Below are 26,149 nucleotides of genomic sequence, written 5' to 3'. Positions count from 1 at the left end.
ATTACATCCCTAGAATTTATTTACCTTACAACTGGAAGTTTGTATGTAATTCTCTTTTAATTGAGTTCCAAGAGGGCAGGGGTTTCCTCTAGGGCTTGACATATTATATACAGTAATGGTTGTTGAGAGAGGATGTTTAACTAAGTGTAGAGGGCTTTAAAGATCAAGATAAGAAAGAATTTAAGACAAGTGTTTTATAATGTTATATGTTAATTCCATGTATATCAACTCAGATTCCAAACAGAATTGCCAGCCTGTGGTAAGTCTTAAGTTTTGTAGCTGCTTAGCAATGCACTTATAGAATAACTTCCCCCTTGGTGATAGTAATAATAGCTACCACATGCGCTGGGTACCTTACGTAGATTCATTATATCATTTAATCCTCACAACCACCCCTCAGGCTACGTATCCATCTCCATTTTTTAATAGCTAAAATAATAGGCTCAGCATAGTCACTGGCCTAAAATTGTGCTGCTACAATGTGGTTGAATCAAAATATGAACCTGAATATATTTGACACCAAAACCCTTCGTCTTTAACATCTCAAAACAGCATAGTTGTAGTTTAATAACTTTTTCAGAATACTTTTCTTATATTCAGTTTGCATAGCATAATGGCTAAGAACACAGACAGACCTTGGAGCCAGACTGCCTGGGTATAAATCCTTGTTCTACCTGTTATATAAACTTGGACAAGTTAACCTCTGTCTGCCTCAGTTTCCTCATCTGGAAGATGAGGATAGTAATAATACCTACATCACAGACTTTGCTGTGAGTGTTAAATGATTTAATATAAGTAAAGTACTTAGAATATTATATGGCACATAGTAACTGCCATGTAAATGCCAGCTACTATTTGACCAGAATATCTTGTGTGCCAAGTAAGTTGGACATTGATTATTTCACTTTCATGCCTTAAGCTTAGCATGGCATGACATGCACAGTCCTTCATGATCTGCCTACCATTCTCTGACTCATTTCACCCCGTTTTGTTATCAGAACAATGGATATTTTTCAGTTCAATTAACATTTTTTGAGCTTCTACTCCATGCCAGACTGCTAAGTACTATGAACAAACATTCATTCATTCATTCATTCAGCAAATATGAATTGGGCTCCTGTGTACCAGCACAGTTCAAGATTGTGAAGATAACGCAGTGGACAAAACAGATTTCTGACCTCGTGAAGTTTATATTCTAGTGGGAGGACAGACAAGATTAACAAAATATGTAGTATTTTAGGTGGTATAGTAAGTGCTGTGGAGAAAAATGTAGTAGGGAATTGAGGTCAGGAGGGTATTGTATCCCTCTAGGAGTGCATAGTCTAGTTGGGGAGACAAATAAGGGAACAGTATGACCCCCAAAATCATTTCTCTGGCCTTTGTCATAGATCCAAGGACATAGTGGAAGTGGCAGAACCAGGATTGCATACTAGACACCAAAACCCTTGCCCTTTCATCTACATCACAAAGGTTATTACAAAGGTTATGGCAGACTGGTCCTTTGGGAGTGGATCCTTCCCCAGTCACACCTTGAGATGACTGCAGCCCCGGCTGACACCTTGATCGCAGCTTGTGAGAGACCCTGAGCCAAAGGTAGCAAACTGGCAGCCTATAGACCCATACATTTTTTAAAGAACTTCATTGATTTTCATTGATCAGTAGTGTTTATCAAAATCTGAAGTCAAATAGTAGGTTTGGGCTGAATATAAAGGCATTGTGTAGTTGAATAGTTTTTCATTTCCTTCTATCATTTAACTTGCATTATGTGATTACATTGTTTTAACAAAAATGGATTTGTTGCCAACATTTTTAAAATTGTGAAATGTTGCAAAAAAGCCTGACTTTCCAACCACTCTTGAAATATCATATCCTCTGGCAACACTGGTTGCCCCTTTTGCTGAGCTTACATGGTCTCCATTTATTGGCGTTTCTGCCATTCTATGGTGTCTCCCTAACACAGTGACCAAGTGCCACATGCCATTCATGATAACCATCTCCTACAATGGCCCCCAAAGATTCCCACCTCCTGGTATTTATACTCTTGTGTAGTCTCCCCCCACTCCCTGTGTGTGGGCTTGACCTAATGACTTGCTTCTAATGAACAGACTATAATAAAAGTGATGAGATGTCACTTCCAAGATTAGGTTATAAAACACTGCGACTTCCATCTTGTTTGCACTCTCTTTCTCTCTCTCTCTGGCTCTTCTTGCTTGATCACTCTGATGAAGCAAGCTGCCATGTTGTGAGCTGCTCTATGGAGAGGCCCACATGTCAAGGAACTGAGGGCAGCCTCCGACCAACAGCCAGAAAGAAACTGAGGTCCTCAGTCCAACAACCCGCAAGGAACTTGAATCCTGCCAACAGCCACGTGAGTGAGCTTGGGAGTGGATCCTTCCCCAGTCACACCTTGAGATGACTGCAGCCCCGGCTGACACCTTGATTGCAGCTTGTGAGAGACCCTGAGCCAAAGGACCCAGTTAAGCCATGCCCACAGATACTATAAGATAATAAATGTGTTGTAAGCCACTTAAGTTTTGGGGGTAATTTGTCACACAGAAATAGATAACTAAAAAACCATTGATTGTTGCGCTTGTACTTTTTTATAGTACTTTGATTAGCATGAAATATTTTTTGTACCTACACCTATGAAAAGTGAAAAAATAAGTTCTACAGGAAAGTTAGAGAGCCTATTGTTGTGCAAGTGATGAATATTTCTCTATAGCTATAAAATATCTGTTGAAAGACTACAGTTTAAGACACCATTTAAAAATCAACCATTATAAGAAATATGATCAGTATATTAAAATTATGAGTGCTGAAACAAAAAGTTTTAAAAGGGCTTGGAATTTCAATAGGCTGTGTTTTTTAATACAGACAGAATAAGTGATACTGCCATGAAATATAATTATGTAGTAAATGGAAAAATTGCCAGGTTTTCAAAGCCTTTTGTAGGTAGTGTAAGAGTGTTTATTGAGTATAGTAGAAATTATGTCATAAACAAGCATTTGCAAGAGTAGGAAATATTGTTGCTTCAGATGTTAAAGATTGGTGGCTGAACATTTTTGGGACAAATTGGGTCAGGAAGTTACTTGTGAAGTTTTAGATTGCAGCTGGTTACAACAGATAAAAACACTACCCATATAGCTGTATGCTTAGCTATATGCCTAGCGAGTATTCAAAGTATAGTCCCTGACCAACAGCACCATACTACTTGGAAACTTGTTAGAGATGCAGAATCTCAGGCTGTAGCCCAGACCTACCCAATCAGAATCTGGAGATGGGGATTTGTCAGTTTGTTTTAACAAGCCTTCCAGCTGATAATCATATACCCTAATGTTTGAGAATCACTGCACATAATTCATGTGTTAAGAATTTTGATGCATCTAACTTTTGAGCTGGCAGCCTGTAACAGTTACATCCAGAAATACCTGGATTTTGTGTTGAGAAAAGTTTCGAAATTTTTTTTATAGATTGGTTAAAATTAGTGAACATAACTACATTTGTGCTTCAACAAAAGCTTTACTGTTGGATTTAGGAAAATTCAATTTGCATCAGAAACACTTTACAAGGACTTAAAGCTCTTTGTTGTATCACTCCTGAGGATTCACTTTTTGTGCAGAAATGTTCAAAATGAATCATGTGAGCAACTAGTAATTAACATTGTGGTTTGCAACAAACACAGTTAAATACTTTGGTGACTTACTAGATGCATGTTATGGAAATCTGCCCTATTATATGGAGATTGATTGACTTAGTTGTGGCATGGTCCTGAAGATGTTGAAAAAGACTTATTTGGCATCCAAAGGCCATTCAGTACACAAGCAATGATAGAAATAAAATGATCTGTTTAGTTGACATTACAACTCATGTAGACACTTTGAATAAAAGCAGGGTTGTTCAGAAATACCTTCACAAATGTATGGTTGTATTGGCTTGTTTCTAGAAAAACTATGCCTTTGGGAAATTCATTTGCCAGGAGATAACCTGGCTGACTTTCCTTTGCTGAAATTGGTTTCCAAGAAATGAAAGTGAAGCCTGAATTACATTCCCCAAATTGTGGAGTTGTCTATCCAATTCCAGAAAAGGCTCTCTGACATTGTTTTAAGAAAATTAACTAAGATTGTTCAGTTAGGCTTTCTCAATGTTCATGGTGTGAAAGGAAAGCTACAATGGAGATATTGAATGACTGTGCTATGACACTGAAGATGAAGCATGATGTTATTTAAATACCAGAATTCTACAAATATCTTGGAAGTACTTACCCTAAATATGAAAAACAATGTAGAATGTGTACCTGTGTTTGGAAATGCTACATTTGTAAGCAGCTGTTTTCCATTATGAAATAGGATAAAATTAATCATTCCCAGTAAAAAGGTTCAAGGCTAAATTCTTTACTGCACATTGTAACATAAATACATAAGACCTAACATTGACCTCTTGGTACATAAGAAAGGCATCAGACTTCATGTTCCAAGTCAAAGGAGTATAAATCACACATGCAAAATGTAATGATTAAATTTTTCAATTTTGGACTTGTATTTTCAATTTTCAATTTAAAATGTAAACGCCAGTATTTTGCATTTTTATGTTGTTAACACCCTCAGTATAGTTGAGTAAAAAAGATTGTGTTGCTGGTAGCTGATTTTCTTAACTCCACCCCCACTCCTTCATTTATGTTAGCTTCCCAGCCCCCCTGTAGGCATTTACAGCCCCAGTTTAAAGACTCCTAGAAATTTCTTGCTGTCTGTCTTCTCTGCAGTTCCTGTCTTCCTTTCTGAAGTACCAGAAAGCTCTCTTGGACTCTTGTTTGCTTCTTATTCCTAAGGATATGAGTTTTCAGTCCTGAAAATTTGCTTTGGACAGAATAAGTGCCTGTTCTGATATATACTCGTCTCAGTTTCTGAAAAACTGCAGACAGTAGTATGTACTTCATCTCTGCAGAATAAGCAGGCTATGATTTATTTTGTAACCACTGGTGTGTCAAGTATTTTATATAAGTAATTTCTATGTCTTACAATCAGATAGGAATTAGCAGAATCTCCATTCTATAGATGAAGAAGCTAAGCGACTTGCCTGACCACTTGATTATGAGCATAGGTCCACCAAATGTTCAAACTAGAGTCTCCGGTACCCAATTGAGCCACAACAGATTCTTTAAAATCCGTTTTTCCTTTTATATGTAACAGGCAGTTTCACCTACAAAAATGAGTTGCCTCCTGGCAACCTAAGTGTAATTAAGGGTATTAAAATTGGGTATCCACACATTAAAATTAGCATCTTAATAGCATTTGCTGGACACTGGATCAGTATTCTACCTCCAGCTTGGCTGTGGTATTTAATGGCAAAGACTCTACCATGAGTGTGCATGTAGGTAATTGAAATTCCTATGGGAAAGACACTTTGCCAATATGGCCTTGAATTGGCAATGGTTTTTGATTGCTACTATTCTTACTTTTTAATTCTACATTATTCCTTAGTTTTGTGGTTATCAATTTAGTCTCTTAATGCTTGTTGGACTCTGTAGAGTGCAGCGATATAAATTTGCATCAACAGCCGTTTTGGTTTATGATTTTTCAGCAATTAGACTTTGAGGCACATAAGCTTTTAAGTTGAAATATAAACTATCCATGTTACTGAAGCATACTTATACATAATCCACCCCTCCCTTTTTTTTATAAAGTGATACTTCTTTGTCATCTCTGATTTCTTTTTGCTTTGGAATTGAGAACAGGTGGAGAAGGTGAACTGCAGGGTCCTGCATTCAGAAGGCACTGTTTTAGTATGTTTAACATGGTAGATGGGAGTGAGGCTAGTATCCCAATGGAATTTGGGATGAGCTGGAGGAAGTTACAAGTTGCAGAAGTCAGAAAGCAGTATTGCTTCTGGATTAAGCTCTTTCTATGTTTCAAGCAGAATTCTAGAGACCCAGATGGGTATAACTGCAACTAACAGTTGCACAATCTAGTTATTATTTATGGTCCTGTGCTTATTGTATTACTTTATGAATTGATCTGAGTTAGTGTATGTCGAGTTTTCCAGTAGCCTTTATTTGAGAAACAATATATTCACTAGAAAGAGAATTCATTTTTGTTGTTTTTTGCTTTTTAAATAAGTGTGTGTGGCATTTTTTAAGCAATATTATCTAACTTAGAGTAGGCAGTTTTCAAAGCATTACTTTGTTAAAATGTGCTTATTGAATGATAATTTGTACTATATTTAAAATCCTGCCAAAATCAACTTGATATTTTCCTGTGAGAATTGTGCTATTCTGCTGCTCTTTAAAGAGATTTCTTTTCACCCACACCCTATCACCCTCCCCTTTGGCAACCATCAGCTTGTTCTCTAAATCTATGGGTGTTTGTTTTGTTTTTCTTTTAGATTTTACCTATAAATGAAATCATATGGTACTTGTCTTTCTCTGACTTATTTCACTTAACATAATACCTTCTAGGTTCATTCATGTCACAAATGGGAAGATTTTATTCTTTTTTTTATTGCTGAGTAATAGTTCAATATATATATATTTGTGTGTGTGTGTGTGTGTGTGTGTGTGTGTGTGTGTGTGAGGGTGTCTTCTTTATCCATTAATCCAATGAATACCTAGGTTGCTTCCATGTCTTGGTTATTGTAAATAATGCTGCAATGAACACAGGGGTGCTTATTTCTTTTCGAATTAGTGTTTTTGTTTGCTTTGAGTAAATACCCAGAAGCGGTATTGCTGGGTCATATGGCAGCTCTATTTTTAATTTTTTGAGGAGTCTCCATACTGGTTCCCTTAGTGACTGCACAAATTTATAATCTCATCAACAGAGTACAAGGATTCTCTTTTCTCCATATCCTCACCAGCTCTCGTTATTCTTTGATTTTTTGTTTTATGTTATTTTTCAATTACAGTTGACATACAATGTTATATTAGTTTCAGGTGTACAACATAGTGATAAGACATTTATATAACTGACAAAATGATCACCTTGATAAGTCTTGTAACCACTGGGTTCTTGATAGCCATTCTGACAGGTGTGAGGTAGGTGGTATCTCATTGTAGTTTTGATTTGCATTTCCCTGATGATTAGTGATGTTGAGTATCTTTTTGTATTTCTATTGTTGCTGTTTATTCTCTTTGGAGAAATGTTTATTCAGGTCCTCTGCCCAATTTTTAATTGGATTTTTTAATATTAAGTTGTATGAGTTCCTTATATATTTTAGATATTAGCCTTTTATTGGATATAACATTTGTGAATATCTCCTCTCATTCAGTAAGTTGTCTTTTCATTTTGTTAATGGTTTCCTTTGCTGTGTAAAAACTTTTTAGTTTGATGTAGTCCTATTTGTTTTTTTTTTTTTTCTTTTTTTTCCCCCTTGCCTGAGGAGACATATCCAAAAAGGTGTTGCTAAGACTGGTGTCAAAGTTTACTGCCTTGTTGTCTTCTAGGAGTTTTATGGTTTTAGGCCTTACATTAAGTTTTGAATCCATTTTAAATTTATTTTTGTATATGGTGTAAGAAAGTGGTCCAGTTTTGGGGAGGGGGGTTTGTACATTTCCGCTAAGATCAGAAATAAGACAGCGATGCCCACTATCACCACCTCTATTCAACATAGTATTGGAAGTTTTAGTCACAGCAATCACACAAGAAAAATAAATAAAAGGCATCCAAATCAGAAAGGAAGAACTAAAATTCTCACTATTTGCAGATGCCGTGATCTATGCATAGAAAACCCTAAAGACTCAAAACTTATTAGAATCATAAATGAATTCAACAAAGTTGTGGGATACAAAATCATTATACAGAAATCTGTTGCATTTCTTTACACCAATAATGAAAAATCAGAAGGAGAAATTAAGAAAACAAACCATTTATAATTGCATCAAAAAGCATAAAATACTGAGGGATAAATTTAACAAAAGAGGTGAAAGACCTCTACTCTGAACACTGTGAGACATCAAAGAAGGAAATTAAAGAGGATACAAATAAATGGAAGGACATACCATGCTCATAGATTGGAAGTATTAATATTGTCAAAATGTCCTTACTACCTCAAGCAATAGACAAATTCAGTGTGATACCTATTAAAATACCAATGACATTCTTCTTAGAATTAAAACAGCTAATCTTAAAATTTATGTGGAACCACAAAAGAACCTGGATAGGCAGAGAAGTCTTGAGAAAGAACATTGGAAGGTATCACACTCCCTGATTTCAAAGTATACTACAAAGCTACAATAATCAACACAGTATGGTACTGACATAAAAACATATATAGATTGATAGACTAGAATAGAGAACCCAGAAATAAATTCTCACTTGTAGAGTCAATCTATACAAAGGATGCAAGGATATACAATGGGGTAGACAGTATCTTTAGTAAGTGGTGTTGGGAAAACTGACAGATGCAAAAAAGAAAGCATTATTTTGTAGTCAGACCCTACTGAGTTCAAATCCAAGTTCTGCCTTATGTCTAGCTGTGTGATTTGGAGCAAGATATTTAATTTTTTTTTGTTGTTAAAAAAAAGGAGAGGGTTAATTATACCCATTCACAGGGTTTGAAGGATAAATGAGATATGTCTTAAACTGCTTAGTCCAGTGCCTGTTGTGAAATATTAATCACTAGAATGTCAGCTCCATAAAGATAGGAATTTGGGGGTTCTTGTTCACTGCTGTATCTCCACACCTAGATTAGTGACTGGTGTGTATCAATTCCTGGCTCAATAAATATTGGTTGAAAGTCAAAATGGTTCATTGGTTCTCTTCTCTGTGCCAGTGTTTTATGCACCAAAAATAGAGCAGTAAACAAAACAGACCAAGAAATCCCAGCTTTCTTGAAGCTTACATTTTAGTGATAAATACTTCTAATTGTTTTTATTTTTATTTTTAAAATTTATTTTTAATTTTTATTTCTCAATAGAGTGGACATTTGATACATTTGATATTAGCTTTAGGTGTACAGCATGGTGGTTAGACATAATTTACTAAGTGATCCCTTTGATTAGTACCCCCCTGGCACTATGCATAGTTATTACAATATTGTTGACTATTTCCTGTGTACTTCTAATTGTTTTTAATAGCCAATATTCTTCAATAAAATATTTCTGGAAGAATGAAAGTATAAAATAGATAAAATGAAGAATATGAGTTCAGACTGAAGAGAAAGTGGAACACTTGTCCTGTCTAGTTATTTGGTCCAATTCCCCATCTACCCAAATCCTGGTTTGGGAAGCACAATTTAAAAGCCACTGCTTTAGACTACTTGTGATGGAAACTGAGACATTGAACTCTCAGAGAGTTGTTTTTCCCTGAATTTTCTAAATAAGTGTTAGTTCCTCTAGATAGCATTACCCCACTGATCAGATGCCTTTCCTCTGTGTTACCATGGCATTCTGTGCTACCTGCATCCTGGAACTTAGTGGACCCTCAATTCATAGTTCTTAGACTAAAAAGTGAACCAGCAATTAAAAGTTATAGACAGTTGTTCAGAATCTCAACTCTTTCTTTAAAGCTCAAATGTACTTTTCTGATTAGTTGTTTGGGTATTTTGTTTAATTTCACCTAAATCACTTTATTCCCTACAAATTTGCAAGGTTGACAACTAAACTGGATCAGTTTGGGCCAGGAACAGGAAGTCATTCTGCTTATAGGTGGGGTGGTAGTAGTCACCATAGATGTAGACGTGCAGCCAGGATGCTCAGCTATTTATTCTAGGAGGCATTGTGGCAGGAAGGCTGTTTCTTTGCCCTGGTCAGAATTTAATTGCCATCAGTGGAGGTTTGGCACGGGTTTGCGTATTTTGAAAATGCTGTCCAGGTGATTGTGATTTAAATTTCTAGTATTATAAAAGTCACCAGATTAGTTAAAAATCACTAGTCCTTGGCGTTCTGGAGTTGAAATGACTTGGATGGTGGCATAATCAGATCTGGAACAGCTAAAGGTAATATATTGTAGCAGAAAGAGCATGGACTTTGATGTCATTTTGACCCAGGTTTCTGTTTCCCAGTTCTGTGGCCCTGAGCATGGCACATCACTTTTATAAGCCTCAGTTTCCTCATCTGTAAAATGGGGCTTATAATGCCTACATGGTTAGGTCGTGGTGATGGAGAACATATCACACTTAGGACTATGTAAGGTAGATGGATGCTCAGTGACTTATATGACAGATATGCCGAAAGAAACTATCACCAGGGGGCAGTATAAGACTGTACTACTCTGACCCATCTAGCATTAATCATAACTCTAGGCCTAAGTATGTTGCAGTATAAAGTAAGGGTTTTTGGTTCCTTTGCCTGGATATCAAACACAGACCTTGCTTTGCTCTCTGCTTACCAGTGTCCCTCCCCTTGTGTGACTTACTGTCTACTCATGGCTGTCAACTCTGACTAGATTCTCTTTCCATGGCCTAGCAACAGCTTAATGCATTGAAACTACTGTCAGACTCTAGAAAACTACCATACCTTTGCAATTTAAATTAAGAAATGGGTTACTTGAGTTCAACAAAATTATTGAGGTCCACAGGCTCTAGAGCCAAAATCCAGTTTTTGTTCCTTCCAGCCATGTGACTTTAGAGAGAGTAATGTAAAATGGGTAAAAGAATAATAGTTATGGCCTCATAAGATTGTGTCAAGTATTAAATGAGTTAATGCATGTAAAGTACTCGGAACATTGCTTAGCACATAGTACATGTTTAGTATCTGTTAGCCATTATTATTCATACTATACTATGTTCCAGGTCTTATGTAGGAACCAGGAATACAGAGATAGATAAAGTCTGTGCGGTCAAGAAACAGTGTGGTGGAATCAGTATGCAGATCATTTCAGTATGCTCTAAGTGCAGCAATAGAAAGGGCATGTAGCAGTCTACTGTTCATAAAAAAACAGTGCTCTTCAGGAAGCCTGGTATAATGGAAAGTGCATTCTGGAGTCAGATTAGCCTGAGTTTGAATCCTGTTTACACTCAGTCATTATGTAACTTTGAGGGTAGCCAACCTGTCACAACCTTAGTTTTCCCATTTCTAAAATGGGTGAAGTTTGTGACCCCTACATTTTGGAAGTGCCCTATTTGGGTGTCCTGCTATCTAAAGTGCTCCTAAGCAACAAAACAAGAGTTTTAAAAAAGGTGAACTTAGATTCAGATTCTAGCTATATATTGTTTGACCTTTCTGTGTCCATTTCCTTGTGTAAATTATTTCATCCTTATCTACCTTGCCCATGGTTATTGAGATGATGAAATAATGTATGTAAAGAATGCACAGCATGTAAATAGAGGTGCTGAGCAATAAATAATAGCTTTATTATCTTTCTAACAAAGGTCTCTTCTGTTATTGTCTAAAGTAAGAACTTATATACTATGTTAATTTCAGTATTCTTTTAAGAGCCTCAGGCCTCAGTTTCATGAAAGGAGTCAAAAAAAGACTGGGCATTTGAATGAACGGTAGATAATGCTGCCTGTATGTATAGGAAAGGCTTTTTTTTTTTTTTAAGTATTCTCTTTAGCCTCATATAATCTTAAGTTTCAACAAACTATAAAATTTGTTACTAACCTTCCTGACTTCTAACGAAATACAGGTCAGCTTCTGTTGTGTGACCTGTTATTTTCTTCTTCCCTCTTAGGTCTTTCAGAGCCTTGAAGACCACCACTTGGAAGTGGTAGCTTTTTTCAGGGAAAATGGCTTCCATGGTCTTCTTGCCCATGACTCCGAGTATGCTCTCTACAATATTCCCTCTTACTATAGTTCCCATGCTCTGAAGCTCAGCTGGAATGGGAAGAACCTCACTACCAACCAGTTCCTCATGCAGGAGGTGGCCAAGCAGCTGGGCCTGAAGCGGATGAATTTTCCCATATTTGCTGCGCTGCTAGGTAGGTAGTCCAAAGAACAGACTCCAGTGATTAGTAAAGTTTGCCCTTTAATAATAAAAGATCTGAAGACCAGAGCAATTTAGCCTATCATTTTTGGATTTATCTTTTGAAAGTCCACATGCCACTGTGCTTCTGGGATTCTTATTAGAAACTCAGCACGTTTGTCTTAAGAATTAATACAGGATATTCCAGAACATTATTTTGATTCTTGTTAACTCTTTTGTAAAATTCCATACCTATTTTATGCAGAGTACTATTTTAGGCCAAGTGTTTTACTAGCCCTGGACAGCTTTGATTTCCCACTCAGAGCATTAGCATTTTTCTCTGGCGTCTTAAATTGTGATTGAGAATACAAATTGTTTTTATTTTTGCTTCTGCTGTGCTAACATTTTATAATGAACATTTCCAAACCTACAGCAAAATTGAAAGAATTTTGAAGTGAAAATCCTGTATCTACCCCGTTTTCTGCCATTATATTTGTTTTATCATATATCTATCCATTCTAACCATCTATCCATCTTTCTTTTAAAGACATATTTCGAAGTAAATTGCAGTATTGATTATGTTTTGAGTTAGTTTTCCAGGTATTGATAGCATGAAGGTTAATATCTTGTCTCAGGTGTGAACTCTGTTTATAATTCCAAAGGAGTTGAACTTGGATGATCTAATGGAGGAGTCAGCACAACTTTTGGAATTAGGCCTTGGGTAAATCACTGTAGTTACACTTCCTTGGTTTTAGTTTCTTCCTCTGTGAAATGGAATAATAATACCTCATGGTATTATTGATAAGGTTAAATATAATTCAATATAAAAAATGCCCAGCACTTTATGAAGTAGGCAGTAATTGGTGGCTGCTATTATTAAAAGACAGCATGATTAGGTGATATAAAATATCATGGGTGTCACAGTCCTTAGCTTTTTATCCTGGAGTTGGTACTTATTAACTGTGCCACTTTAGGTTAAATCACCAAACTTTTCCAAACCTCAATTTTTTATCTGTAAAATGGGGAAAATAGACTACCATACATTGTTATTATAAAGATGGTACATGTAATGCATATGATACATAGGTAATCAACACATAGCTACTGTAGTCATTAGAAATTAGTCATTAGGAATGTAGACTTACGTGAATTATTTGATCATTTTCTCTCCCAGAGCCTTTTCATGGCCTAGAAGTTCTAAGAAAACATTTGTACAGTCACTAAATGACAAATGTGCTTTATAGGTAACCACATTCTCCCAGATGAGGACCTGGCTGCTTTTCACTGGAGCCTCTTGGGACCAGAACATCCCCTTGCATCACTTAAGGTAATGTGCCCCATTTCCTGTGTATATATCCATGACATCAGGTTTTGGTTGGGGTTTTGATAGAATAATTATCTTTCATTAGGTTTAAAATATTCCAAATACAAACATTTATAATTATGATCAATACCCTTTGAAAAGGAAAAGCTCAGTTTTCTACCTTCTGTGAGTTCTTCCTTCCTATATCTTTCTTTCCTGTGTGTCTCCTTTACTTTCACATTACTGCTACACTCACACAGAATATGTCATTTCTGATATTTCTGGTCACCGAATGTGTGTGTGTGTGAGTCTGTGTTTTCATATCAAAAATCCTCTGCAATAGCAGATGGGTATCCTATAATTCAACTCATTGTTGACACTATCCACCTGGAGATGGCATCAGGTGCAGGTTAAGGGCTCAGTCTCACAAAACTGGCCTCCACACACAACTTCAGATATAAGTTGCAAGCCCAGGTTATCACCTGTGCTTCTGACCAACCTGCAGTAGATTGGAGGTTCCAACAATCATCCTCTGCCTTGGTTTTGATTAATTTGCTAAAGCCAATCACAGAGTTCAGGGAAACACTTGGGTTTACTGGCTTATTAATGGGTATGATAAAAGATACAGGATGGACAGCCAGATGCAGAGATATATAGAGTGAGGTCTGGGAAGGTCCTAAGCCCAGAAGCTTCTATCCCACAGAGTTAATGTGCCTCATCCTCCTAGTGTGGATATGTTCACCAACCCTGAAGCTCTCTGAACCTCATACTTTTGGGATTTTATGGAGGCTTCATCATGTTGGTACGATCAGTCCTTAACTCCGTTTTCAACCCTTCTCCCTTCTCAAGTGAATTGGAGTGGGGCTAAAAGTTCCAGGTTTCAGGCGACCAGCTCTCGTCTAGGAGCCATCCAGGAACCCACCCAGAGTCACCGCAATAACACAAAAGTGCTCTTACTACTTAGGATATTGCAAGGGTTTCAGAAGCTCTGTGCCAGGAACTGGAAGCAGAGACCAATATATATTTTCTGTTATCTCACACCCTTAATATTTTAAGGATTTGTTCCACCCTGTGAAGAAAAATACTAATACTCCAAATAAAAGAACTAATGAGCAAAGGACAGAAGCAGACTATTCATAAAAGAAGAAATACAGTTGCCAATTGTGTGACTAAATGCCAAGTCTCACTAGTGATCAGACATGCAAATTAAAAGCAGTGTGATTTTTTTTAACCTAACAGTTTAGCAAATATTGAAAAATTAATCTACCTACTTCTATCGTGGTAATGTAAGTTAGTGACTATATTATATTTCCCTAGTTCTTTTACTCTCCTAGATAGTTATTTCGCACCTTTTCCTCTCTCTTCAAGCCTCTAATGCTCCCTCATCCTTGCTCGCTCTCAGCTCATGACCGGGCTTCCTATTTCACTGAGAAAAAAGAAGCAATGAGAAGACAACTTCTACTAGCTCCAATCCTTTTATCTTCTCTCCTGCATGCATCTGTATGCCCAGATGCTCTGCTTACCTCCTGTTTAGTGTGGATGACCTGTCCATGTTTCTATCTAAGGCCAACTCCTACACTCTTAACACTAGATCCCATTCATTCTAGCTAACTTAGGGGTATCACTATTGCAATTCTCCCTTCTTTTTCCTGCGTCATTAGTCTCCTTCTCTTCATTGGCTCTTTCCCATCAGATGTATAAGCATGTACCTATCTTAAAACATAAAACAAAACCAGCTCTTTTTTTCCCCCATCTTTATTGAAATATAATAGACAACGAGTTGCCTGCATTTATATTATACAATTCAATGAGGTTTTTTTTTCAATTATAGTTGGTATACAACACACCAGCCTCAGCTGTACAGCATATTGATCAGAGATCCACACAACTCACAAAGCATAACTCACACCACCAAATCTAGCACCCCTCCTCCCCCCACATATTCATTCCAACATTATTAACCATCTTTCCCATGATATGCTCTATATTCCCATGTCTACTCTGCAACCATCCACCTGCACCTCTCAACCCCTTTGCCCTCTTTTTCTCCCAACCCTCGTCCCATCTAGTATCCCTAAAAAATTCTCTGTATCTATGAGTTTATTTCCGCTTTTGTTGTTGTTGATTTTGTTCTTTAGATTCCACATGTGTGTGAAATCATGCAATATTTATCTTTCTCTATCTAACCCATTTCATTCAATGTAATACCCTCTAGGTTCATCAAGGCAATATCTTTTTCCATCCCCTTTTCATCTCGGTGTGTCTTTTAATCTAAAATGAGTCTCTCGTAGGCCTCATATGTAGGGATCGTGTTTTCTTATCCATTCAGCCACTCTTTCTTCTGGTTGGAGCACTTAATACTTTTCCATTTAAGGTACTTGTTGATAGGAATGTAGTTATTATCATTTTTTTTGTCCATTGGGGCATTTTATTTGAACATATGTATAACATCTGTAGAAAAAGAATCCCAAGATTTTCCCTCCTGTGTTTTCGTCTTGCTTCTTCTTGGTCCATGATTCCCGCTGAAGTTGTCAGTATAATGAAACCAAACTGATGGGACGGGAGCAAGTTGTTCTGCCATTTTCCTAGATCTTTGAATTGTACATCGAATCTGGGGCTGATCACTCCACACCTGTTTAACGTGCCTGTGAGGTTCACAACAATTTTTTCAGCTCTGTGATCATCAGTGATTTCAAATTCACCAATGTAGCCATGCTTCATTATCACAGTCAGAAACCAGATGATGACATTGGAGCATGGCCTAATGAGAACCTGGCATTTGCCTCTCTTTTCAGCATTGTTGATGCTGTTGAGTGCAGCAGCTAGCACGTTCATGTGCACCATTATGGCAGCACGGAAAGATGGCAGAAAGAGCTAGTTATTATTATTCTTATTCATGTTTTTGATACACGTTTTTTGATTCTTAAAGAAGTTCCTCTAACATTTCCTGTAATACTGGCTTGGTGTTGATAAATTCCTTTAGCTTATTTTTGTCTGGGAAGCTCTTTATTTGTCCTTCGACTCTAAATGATAGCTTTGCTGGATAAAATATTTTTGATTGTAGATCCTGGGTTTTTATCACATCAAATATTTTGTGTTAAGCCCTTCTGTCTTGCATAGTTTCTTTTGAGAAATCAGCTTCCAGTCATATGGGTGCTCCCTTGTAGGTAACTGTTTTTTTCTTGCTGCTTTTCAGATTCTCTCTTTGTATTTAACCTTTGGCATTTTAATTATGATGTGTCTTGGTGTGGGCCTCTTTGGGTTCCTGGTTTTTGGGACTCTGAGCATCTTGGGGTTTTATGTCTATTTCCTTCACCAGGTTAGGGAAGTTTTCCATCATTATTTCTTCAAATAGCAGTTCAACATCTTGTTTTCCCTCAGGTACCTTGATGACATGGATATTTTTACCTTTAATAGTGTATCATAGGCTCCTTAAATTATTATTATTGTCTTAGCTTCTTTTTTCTTGCCATTTTAATTGAGTGTCTTTGGCTTTCCCATCTTCTATATAGGTCATTTGATCCTCTTTATTTACTTTGTTTATTCCATTTAATATACTTTTCATTTCAGATAATGTGTTCTTCATTTCTGACTGGTTCCCTTTTATAATTTCCATTTGCATTTTTATGTTTCTTTTTTATCTCTTTGTTGAAGTTCTCACTGAATTTCTCTACCCTTCCCCTAAGTTCATTGAGCATAGTATTTTGAACTCTGCATCTGTTCAATTGCTTGACTCCATTTTTCCTGGATCTCTGTTCTGTTCTCTCATATGGTTTCTGCTTCTTTGTCTTCCCATTTTGGCTGCCTTTCTGTGTTTGTTTCTGTGTACTAGGCAAAGCTTCTAAGTCTCCTGGTCTTATGAGTATGGCTTTGTGTAGTAGGAGTCCAGTGGCCCAGTCCTGAGAGGGGTTCAGCTGCAGGCTAAATTTAGTCCAAGCCTGTGTCACTCCGAGGCCACCTGTTAAGATTTAGCAAGCAATCCACAGATGCTGTGCTTGTAGCTGCCTCAAAAGGCCACACCAGAAATCGAGGCCAGCTGCCACCAGCGTGAGCCTTGGCACTGCTCAGCAAGGAGCACTCAACTCGCTGAGGATACACCTGGATGTGGGTTGGGTGGAGCCACAAGTTGGAGGAGGCAGTTTCTGGAAATCCTCTGGGCGGAGCAACCTTTTATCCAGTTTGATGACATCTCAGCTATGGCAATGCCGAGTCCATGCGCTGGGAGCAGGGAGGGCTCAATAGGGAACAATGAATACCACTGGCACTTCTGTACAGAGCGAGTCTCATCGCTGGCCCCTCACTCCGACAACACAGTGTCACCCTGTAAGCCCCTGTGCAGCTGAAGCGGCACTAGTGCTCAGAGCAAGCAGTTCCGTCACCACAGAAGTTTGCTTGTGGATGCTGCCCCTTTAAGAGGCACTGCTGCTGCCGCTGCCATTGCTGCAGCCTTGGTCTCACTCAGCCACTCAGGGCTGGGCAGCCTCACATTCTTTCCCCATCCTACCTTCTGCCATTGCGGGGTGATTTCTTAGATTTCTCCCTAGTTGTGTGGCTCATTCATCTAGCTCCCAGGCGATTTTTCCTTGCTGTTTGTTCCTTGTTCCTGTCACAACTTTGATTTGGTTGCCAGAGGGATGAACAGAGCATCTTTCATCTAAGCCATTTTTCCCCTTCCAAAACCTGCTCTTGACCTCACTTCATCCAAGCTACTGCTCCATATTCTTCCCTTATATCATGCTCTTCTGGAGAATGTCTATACTTCAGCTGTTTACTTTTCCTTTTCCCTGTTCTCTCTTCAGTCTTCTTTGCTGAAATTGCTCTTAACAAAATCAGAATTACCTTGATTTTATTAAATCCAGTGGCCAGCTCTCAGTTTTCGCCTTGCTTGACCAGTGAGCAGCATATGACCCAGTTGTTCATTTTCTCTTCCATAGTGCATCTTCTTCCTGCGGCTTTAAGGACACTACTCTCTTCTGGTTTCCTTCCTACTTCAGTGGCTACTGCTTCTGTCTCCTTTACTGCTTTCTTATCTTCTTCTCTACTTCTTAACTTTGGAATGTCTTAGAGTTCTATCCTCAGTCCCCTCTCTTTTCTATCTATAGATGCTACCTTGGTGATTGATCTCATCTAGTGTCATGACTTTCTATCTATCCAGTGATGGACCATCTATCCAATGGTGACTCCTAAATATATGCCTTCAGCTTTGAATTCCCCTGTGAACTCCAGATTCTAATATTTAATGACCTACTCAACATTTCAAGGATATATGTCCAAATGGAAACTCCTGATCTTTTCCCTATATCTGTTCTTTCCATAGCCTTCCCCATTTTCATTAATGGCAACCTCATCCTTACAATTGCTCAAACCTTTGGAGTCATCCTTGACTTCTCTCTCTTCCGCATGTCCCACATCTCTTATGTCAGCAAATGCCATCAGTTTTCTCTGCTACTACCCTGGTCAAGCCACCATTTTTTCTTGCCTGGATTATTATAACAGCTTACTAATCATTGGTCTTCTGCTTGCACTCTTCCCCATCACCTGCCCCACCACCCCCAATCTATTAATCTATTTCAACACAACAGCCAGAGTGATCCTTTTAAAAATTGACTCAGATTATGTTGCTTATCTATTCAAAACACTCCATTGGCTTTTCATGTCACTCACCCAATCTTTACCATAGCTTACAAAGTCCTGTACTGTCTGGCCCCTTGTAACAGCTCTGATTTCATCTTCCGTTTTCTTTTGCTCTTCCTACCTTTGCACTTATGATTCCTTCTATTTGAAAGGCTTTTTCCTTCCACAAAGCTATTTCCTCACTCCCGTAGGTTTTTCTTGAGTGCTATTTTCTCAGTGAGGCCTTTTCTGACCACCCTATTTAGAATCATATGCACATGCGTACACACACACACACACACACACTGGCATTCTTTAGCCCCTTTTCTGCCTAGATTTTCTCCAAACACACTATCCATTTTATGTATTTATTTTGTTAGATTCCCTTCACCCCATCCCGACACACCTGTACTAGAATGTAAGCTTCCAGGAAGGCAGGGGTCTTTGTTTATCTTGTTCATGGCTGTATTCCTGGTGCCTAGGACAGTGCCTAGTACACAGTAGGCACTAAATATTTGTTGAAGGAGTGAATGGTACAGCCCTTTGCCTAAATAACTTATATGAAAAGTCTTTACGTTTATATCCTTTGACTCAGTAATTACCATTTTAGGATGCTTATAATTAAATAATTGGAAAATGGACAACAAATCATATCTATATTTTATCACAGCATTAAAAAACCTTACTTTCAAATTTTCAAACATCACAAAAGTAGAGAAAATAATACACTATAGTGAGATACTGTTGTAACATCTTCCAGCTTCAACCGTTATCAAGGTATGGCCACAATTACTATTGTGATGCTGTTGCTAATATATTATAAAACAAATTCCATACCTCAAGTAATTTCAGTCCCACATTCAATATGCATTTCTAAAACATATAATCATTTTCAAACATAAGCACAATGCAATTATTACTCCTTACAAAATTAATGATCATTTCTTGATATCGTCTTAATATCTAGTCTTTTTTTGTGTGTATTTTCCTGATTGTCTCAAAAAGGCCTTTTCGTGGTTCGTTTACATGGTCCACATGTTACAACATTACATTTAATAGCAAAAAATTGGAAGCAGCCAAAATATATCATGAAAGTAAACTGATTAATTATGGCAGTATCATAAAATAGTGACTTTCTCTGTAATAGGATTATAGATGATATGATTTTATCTTTCTTTTATACTTTTCAATCTTTTCCAAGTATTACGTGGTGAGAATTAGGGGGAAAACATTTTATAGAAAAGATTTTAACTCTCTTAGTGGATTTACTGAATTTAAATTTTGTATTATCACTTCAACCTCATCCTTTTTCTTAGTGACTCATGTCTGAAGTCAGTGTTCCTTGTTTTTTTTTACCTCTTCTAGGTCCGAGCTCATCAGCTGGTTCTTCCTCCCTGTGATGTGGTGATCAAGGCTGTATCTGAGTATGTTAGTTCCATCAAAGACCCCTCTAACCTGGATGTGGTTGGGAAGGATGTTTTCAAACAGTCTCAGGTAAGCTAACCTCCTCCTGAGAGTCATCTGTTTTCTTACCTTCACTAGTACCACCAGCAAATCTGATCTTTTGTGTGCTGCGTACCTTTTCTCCTCCTAGCTGCTCGTTTTCTCATTTTTACAGACGGGTGCCCCAGAGTTTCCTTGAGAAAACATTACTAGGCCTGGATTGAAAGGGTCCTTTACCATTTATCCACCAATTATCAAAATTATGCAAGCTTATTCTGAAAAATTTAGAAAGTAAAGAAAAATAGTCACTTTAAATCTCATTACTGAGAAACTTGCTATATTATTCCGCCAGCAGATCACTTCTACTCTTTTTATGTTTCAGTGTATATTTTAATATAAAGTATGTCTTGCTTAGTGAAGGATAATGGGTAATAAAAAAGACTACTTAAAGCAGTTCCACATAAAACAAAATCAATATTTCATTGTTAATAGTGAAAAAAGGGCTCGACTGGGATTTTATCTTGTGAAACTAAAAGTTAGTAAAAAAAAAAAAAGTTAGTAAAATAAGTTAGTTTTATTTTTAACAATTTAATTTATATTTGCACTCTGGGTTTTTCAGTTTTATTTTCTAAATTAACATACGGTAGTACTGACTTTTGTATGTGTGTGTTCAGTTCTATGAATTTTTAAAACTATAGTATAGATTAATATAACCACCATCACAATCAGGATCTATTCAGGCTATGCCTTTGTAAACATACCCAAATTTATTCCTCTTTTGGCAACTACCAATTTATTCTTTTACTGTTTCTTCTAGAGAACAGCATATGACTGGAATCATACAGCATGTAATATTTTGAGAATGGCATTTTTCATTCAACAGAATGCTTTTGAAATTCTTCCAAGTTGTCACATGTTTCATTTATCAATGATTCATTTGTTTTTGTTGCCGAATAGTATACATTGTGTGGATATACCAGCATTTGTTTATTCATTCACCCCTAGAGGATGTTTGAGTTATTTCCAGTTTTTGGTGGTTTGAATAGAGCTGCTGTAAACATTTGTGTACAGGCTTTTGTATGAACATAAGCTTTCATCTCTCTAGTATTAATATCTAGGAGTGGGATTCCTAGGTCATATAGTAAGTGTGTACTTAACTTTAACTTTATGAGACCCTGCCAAACCATTTTCCAGAGTGGCCATTCCATTCTTCGTCAGCACTTATTATTGTCATTATTATTTATGGCCATTCTAATAGGCATATAGTGGTAGCTCATCATAATTTTAATTTGCATTTCTCAAATGACTAATGATGAACATTTTCTTCTTGTGTTTATTTGCTATCTATATATCCTCTTTGATGAATGAATAGTCTGTTCATTAACAGTCTTTTCCTCATTTTTTAATTGGGTTGTTCGTTTACTTACTTTTGAGTTTTGAGAGCTCTGTATATGTTTTGCATACAAATCCTTTGTCAGATATCTAGTTTGCAGATATTTTCTCCCAGTCTGTAGTTTGCCTGTACATTGTTTTAACAGTGTCTTTTGCAAAGCAAAAGTTTAAGATTTTTATCTGTTTTTATCTTTTATGGATCACACTTTTGGTGTCATGTCTAAGAACTCTGCCTAACTGCAGGCATGACAAACTCTTTTGTTTCCTTCTAAAAATTATGTGGTTTTACATTAGAACAAATATCTGGTTTGAGTTCCTTTTTATATAAAGTAGGAAGTGTTTTTGTTTTGTTTTTGCATATGAATGTCCAGTTGTTTCAACACACTTTGTTGAAAAGACTGCTTTCTCCATTGAATTGCCTTTATCAAAAATCAATTGTCCATGTTTGTGTGAATCTATTCCTGGACACTATTCTGTTCAATTAACCTATGTGTCTATATCTCTTTGCAAATAGCACATTGTCTTGAATACTGTAAATTTATGGTAAGCCTTTTTTTTTTAAAATTTGAGTGTGTATTGTGAGTACAGAAGGAACCGACTTACGGATGCTTTTTTTTAAAACCCATAATAAAGATTTTATTTAATTCATGAGAAAAACAAATCTTATACCTTGTTCAGAAGAGAATCTGAAGAGCACATTTAAAGATCAGGTGTATTGAAATTAATATGCAAATTGAGGAAAACTGGTTTTCCACAGTTGAGGAACTTCTACTTCTACTGGACAGGACATATCCGCATCTCTATTAGTCTCCTACACCACAGAGAATTGTAAAAACAGTTTCCATAGGAATAAGATCACAAGGAAGGGTGTGCTATAGACACTGTGAAGGCCACACTAATGCTCCTCAGAATTAAATGTTGCTCAGTCAATGTCAATTTATTTTTTTTACTTATTATTTTTTAAATAGTTCTAGTTCTTTTTCTTTGCTTTCTTTTTTCATTAATTATTTTTTATTATTTTTATTTTTCAGTTACAGTTCACATTTAATATTATTTTATATTAGTTTTAGGTGTACAGCACAGTAGTTAGACATTAATATAACTTAAGAAGCAATCCCCCCAATTAGTCTAGTACTCACCTGGCACTATACACAATTATTACATTATTATTGACTATATTCCCTATGCTGAACTTCACATCCCCATGACTATTTTGTAACTACCAACATGTACTTCTTAATACTTTCACCTTTTTCACTCAGTCCTCTAACCCCGCCTCACATCTGGCAGTCACCAGTTTGTTTCCTGTGTCAATGAGTCTGTTTCTGTTTTCTTTGTTTATTTTGTTCTTTAGATTTGAGTGAGATCATATGGTATTTTTTTTCTGTGTATGACTTATTTCATTTAGCATAATACCTTCTAAGTCCATCATCCATGTTGTCGCGGATAGTAAGATTTCATTTTTTATGGCCAAGTAATATTCCATTGTATATATGTTCTATATCTTTATTAAATTGTCTGCTAATAGTCACTTAGGTGGCTTCCATGTTTTGGCTATTGGAAATAGCACTGCAGTGAACATAGGGGGTGTGTATAGCTTTTCAAATTAGTGTTAAGGATTTCTTCAGATAGATACCCAGAAGTGGAATTTCTGAGTCATAAAGTAGATCTACGTTTATTTATTTGAGGAACCTCCATAATGTTTTCCATAGTGGTTACACCAATTTGCAATCCCACCAACACTGAACAAAAGTTCCCTTTTCTACACATCTCGCCAACACTTGTTTTTTTAATTTCTTGATGATAGACATTCTGACAGCTGTAAGATGATATCTCATTGTACTTTTATTTGCATTTCTCTGATGATTAGTGGCGTTGAGCATCTTTTCATATGTCTATTGGCCATCTGTATGTCCTCTTGAGAGGAATGTCTATCCACGTCCACTGCCCATTTTTTAATTGGATTATTAGTATTTTAGGTGTTGAGTTCTATTAGTTCTTTATAAATTTTGGATATTAACCCCTTATCGGATGTGAATATGTTCTCTCATTCAGTAGGATGTCTTTTCCCTCTCTTTTGCATGTATCTGTCCAGTTTTTCCAACACAGTTTAGTGAATAGACTGTCTGTATCCCTTTCTTGCCTCCTTTGTCATAGATTAAATGACCATACAAATATGGGTTTATTTTTGGGCTCTCTATTCTGGTCCATTGATCTATGTGTCTATTATGCCAGTACCATGCTGTTATGATTACTATAGCCTTGTATTATAGTTTGATAGCAGGTAGTGTAATACCTCCAACTTTGTTTTCTTTTCTCAAGATTGCCATGACTATTCAGGGTCCTTCATGGTTTCATACAAATTTTTTGATTATTCGTTCTAATTTTGTGAAAAATGCCATTGATATTTTGATAGGGATTGCATTGAATCTATAAATTGTTTTGGGTAGTGTGGGCATTTTAACAATGTTAATTCTTCCTATCTATGAACACAGTATATGCTTCCATTTATATGTATCATCTTCAATTTCTTTTTTCAGTGTCTTATAATTTTTTAATTACAGGTCTTTTACCTCCTTGGTTAAATTTGTTTCTAGGTATTTTATTTTACTTTATCGATGCAATTGCAAATTCAATTTGTATTCTTAATTTCTCTTTCTGATAGTTCATTATTGGTATATGAAAATGCGATCAATTTCTGATTAATTTTGATCTTGCTACTTTACTGAATTCTAATAGTTTTTTTGGTGGAATCTTTAGGGTTCTCTTTATATAGTATCATGTCATCTGAAAATAATGACAATTCTACTTTTTCAATTTGGATGCCTTTGTCTTTTTTTTCTCATCTGATTGATGTGGCTAGGACTTTCAATACCATGTTGAACAAAAGTGTTGAAAGTGGACATCTTTGTCTTGTTCATGATCTTAAGGAAAACGATTTTAGATTTTCCTCACTGAGTATGATGTTAGCTGAGCGTTTGTCACATATGGCTTCTATTATGTTGAGGTATATTCCCTCTATTCCTACTTTACTTAGAGTTTTTATCATAAATGAATGCTAGATTTTGTCACACAATTTTTCTGCATCTATCGATATGATCATATGATTTTTATCTTTCAACTTCTTAATGCGATGTATCACATTAATTGATTTGTGTATGTTGGACCAACCTTGCATCTGATGAATAAATTCCACATAATCATGGTATAATGTTGGATTTGGTTCACTAATATTTTGTTGAGGATTTTTGCATCTATCTTCATCAGGGATATTTGCCTATTTACTTTTTTTTGTAATGTCTTTGGTTTTGTAATCAGGGTGATGGTGGCCTTGTAAAGAGAATTAGGAAGCCTTCCCTCTTCTTCAATTTTTTGGAATAGTTTGAGAAGAATAGGTGTTCATTCTTTGAATATTTGGTAAAATTCACCTGTCAAGCTATCTGATGGTCTAGGACTTTTTTTTATTGGGAGTTTTTGATTATTGATTTGATTTAATTGCTAGTAATTGTTCTCTTCAGATTTTCTGTTTCTTCTTGATTCATTCTTGGAAGACTATGTGTTTCTAGGACTGTATCCATTTCTTCCAGATTGTTCAGTTTGTTGGCATACAATTACTCATAGTATTTTCTTAAAATCCTTTGTATTTTTGTGGTGTCTGTTGTCACTTCACTTTTATTTCTAATTTTGTTTATTTAGTTCCTCTTTTTTTCTTAATGTGTCTGGTAAAAAGTTTATCAATTTTGTTTATCGTTTTCAAAGAACCAGCTCTTGCTTTCATTGTTCTTTTGTATGTTTTTAGACTCTATTTTATTTATTTCCATTCTGATCTTTATTATTTCTTCCTTCTCACTGGCTTTGTTCGTTGGACTTTTTCTAGTTTTTTTTAGGTGTAGTGTTAGATTGTTTGAGATTTTTGTTTGTTTGTTTCTTGAAGTAGGCCTGTATTGTTATGAATTTCCTTCTTAGGACTGCTTTCGCTGTGTCTATAGATTTTAGTTCGTTGTGTTTTCATATTCATTTGTTTCAAGTTATCTTTTGATTTCCTCCTTAATTTCATTGTAAGCACACTCATTGTTTAGTAGCACATTATTAGGCCAACATATGTTTCTCTGTTTTTCTGTTTTCATCATGTGATTGATTTCTAGTTTTATACCATTGGGGTTAGAGAAGACACTTGATGTGATTCAGTCTTAAATTTATAGAGGCTTGTTTTGTGACCTAACGTGGTCTATCATGGAAAATGTCTGTGCACTTGAAAAGAATGTGTATTCTGCTGCTTTGGGGTGAAATGCTCTAAAAATATAATTTCCATCTGGTCTAATATGTTGTTTAACACCACTGTTTCTTTATTGGTTTTCTGTCTGAGTATCCATCCATTGATGTGAATGAGGTGTTAAAGTTCCTTATAATTACTGTATTACTATTGATCTCTCCCTTTATGTAGACTAATATTTTCTTTATAAATTCCAGTGCTCCTATGTTGGGTGCATAAAAGTTTACAGGGATTGTATCCTTATGTTGTATTGATCCCTTTATCATTATATAATATCCTTCTTTGTCTCTTGTT

The 26,149-nt window shown here is 36.3% G+C and overlaps 1 protein-coding gene and 1 pseudogene across 3 annotated transcripts in view; one reads left to right on the top strand and one right to left on the bottom strand.

Moving 5' to 3' along the window:
• Window positions 1–26,149, top strand: part of FAM120C (family with sequence similarity 120C) — a 95,529-nt gene that overhangs the window by 7,187 nt on the left and 62,193 nt on the right. For all 3 annotated transcript variants that reach the window (XM_016137324.2, XM_036227335.1, XM_016137325.2), the window contains exons 2-4: window positions 11,601–11,847; window positions 13,076–13,158; window positions 20,113–20,241. In XM_016137324.2, coding sequence (XP_015992810.1) covers window positions 11,601–11,847; window positions 13,076–13,158; window positions 20,113–20,241 — 459 coding nt within the window. The remainder of the gene's footprint in view (window positions 1–11,600; window positions 11,848–13,075; window positions 13,159–20,112; window positions 20,242–26,149) is intronic.
• On the bottom strand, window positions 15,537–16,040 carry LOC107506608 (annotated as a pseudogene).

The sequence above is a fragment of the Rousettus aegyptiacus genome, unplaced genomic scaffold, assembly GCF_014176215.1.
Source record: "Rousettus aegyptiacus isolate mRouAeg1 unplaced genomic scaffold, mRouAeg1.p scaffold_m13_p_9, whole genome shotgun sequence".
Classification (NCBI taxonomy): Eukaryota; Metazoa; Chordata; class Mammalia; order Chiroptera; family Pteropodidae; genus Rousettus; species Rousettus aegyptiacus.
Note: the sequence above shows the minus strand (reverse complement) of the source record. Positions and strands in the feature narration are given on the sequence as shown.